We start from the raw sequence: 1,906 nt of genomic DNA on the forward strand, positions 1-1,906 counted from the left end.
CCACAATTCTATTGTTCCTTCCTCTCATTTCAGGTAATTCAGTACTTACTGGATGAATCTTTCATGTTGGACGAAGAAAGCCTGTATGAGTCTTCGCTCCTAATTGAACCAAAACTCCCCACATGAGGCTGTTCTCCCCACCCACTGGCGCCGCAGCNTAACACAAGCTGCCCCCCAGCTGCTTCTGTGAACACCTGCTTTACGATTATTGTATATAATCGTCGCGTGCCTCTGTACTTGTTCTCCAGCGTGTGCTTCCCCGAGAATATATTATCTCTTCTTGTCCCGTAAAACCGAAATACAAATGTCTGCACTCAAAATATAGATGTCTGCACTCTCAGACTCTGCCTCCCTTTCTGTGACGCCTGCCCCTTCCAACAACTCTGCTCCGTGTCAGCCCTCCCGGGCCCTCATCTCAATCAGAAAAGGANACAGAACCAATATGACACAAATCTCAAACTCCAGTCCTGCTTCATCTCTCCCAGCCCAGGCCCCTGGNATGGCTCAGACTGCCCAGGCATCCTCCCCAGNCTGTTCCATGTGGTCATTATAACCTGGTGGGGGAGGGGAAGGAGGGAGTGGGAGAGGAGGGAAAAGCCACACCTGCTGACAGTGATGCCAATTTCCAAAGTGGCTTCTTCAGCCAAAGTCGCAGCTCTCAACAGTCCCCATTTNTCTCCCAGTAAACCTGGCTGGAAAGGGGTCCTCTCTTCTGAGAACCATGCCCTGTGCACCAAATGCCACCCTTCTAGCACCGTGCTGCCCCTGATCTAGGATGAACACTGGACAGCATGAAAAGCAGACTCAGTAGAAGTGTCCCTAGAAGTTCTCTTGGAAAATGTCATCCAAACACCAAGTTGTGATGACCCTGGTTGACCTCTGCCCAGGCTCCACTGGAGGTCAGGAATGCAAAAATGTCACTTCTCCTCTTCCTGCTGCCTGCCAGTCACTACAAGCTTATGTTGAGATACCCCGAGTCTGTATACCTTGTGGTTCCATGACATAGAATTAGGAAATCAGTAACAGAGTGTGTTTATTGCATATACTTTAGTCTTGTCTAAATGCCTTCTAGCAGGAATATAATAAGGCAGTGCTTATTCTGTGAAGATTACCACGATTTTTTTTTTAGGTTTTCGAGACAGGGTTTCTCTGTATAGCCCTGGCTGTCCTGGAACTCACTTTGTAGACCAGACTGGCCTCGGACTCAGAAATCCGCCTGCCTCTGCCTCCCGAGTGCTGATTTTAAAAGCATGCGCCACCACGCCTGGCTTTTACCATGATTTTTTTTAAAGATTTATTTATTTATTTTATGTATGTGAGTACACTTTAGCTGTACAGATGGTTGTGAGCCATCATGTGGTTGATGGAAATTGAACTCAGGACCTCTGTTCACTCCAGCCCTGCCTGCTCAGGCCCCACTCGAGTCCCAAGCTTTATTTATTGTTATATGTACATACATTGTAGCTGTCTTCAGACACACCAGAAGAGGACGTCTGATCTCATTATGGATGGTTGTGAGGCACCATGTCGTTGCTAGGATTTGAACTCAGGACCTTCAGAAGAGCAGTAGGTTCTCTTACCCACTGAGCTATATCTCATCTCTCTAGCCCCCCATGATTTTTTTTTACATTGTACAGTAGAGAAAATACAGGTTCACTCAGAAGTGTCCGGCATACTTACTATAGCAAACAGTGTTTGCTATGAGCAATACCTAGTGGCATGAGAATCCTATTTCAAGTCCCAAAATATTTCAACTTACAGCTTGTTTGGGAAAAAAATTTCCATTTTTGTAAAAAATATGTTTCCTGATTACCCCTTGCTAATAAGCCTACTCTATCTCAAGGTGAATGGTAAGTTTTGATAGGTTTAGTTTGCTCCCACAAAAAACTATTGGATGAGAGTTGTT

General features: G+C 45.7%; 1 protein-coding gene across 1 annotated transcript in view; it reads left to right on the forward strand.

Moving 5' to 3' along the window:
- Positions 1-342, forward strand: part of LOC115031958 (ras-specific guanine nucleotide-releasing factor 1-like) — a 20,335-nt gene extending 19,993 nt beyond the window's left edge. Inside the window, exon 7 of the mRNA XM_029481975.1 lies at positions 34-342. Within this exon, the coding sequence (XP_029337835.1) occupies positions 34-126 (93 nt within the window). The 3' untranslated portion in view covers positions 127-342. The remainder of the gene's footprint in view (positions 1-33) is intronic.
- The last annotated feature ends 1,564 nt before the right edge of the window (positions 343-1,906 follow it).

Source organism: Mus caroli, chromosome 9 (genome assembly GCF_900094665.2).
Source record: "Mus caroli chromosome 9, CAROLI_EIJ_v1.1, whole genome shotgun sequence".
NCBI lineage: Eukaryota > Metazoa > Chordata > Mammalia > Rodentia > Muridae > Mus > Mus caroli.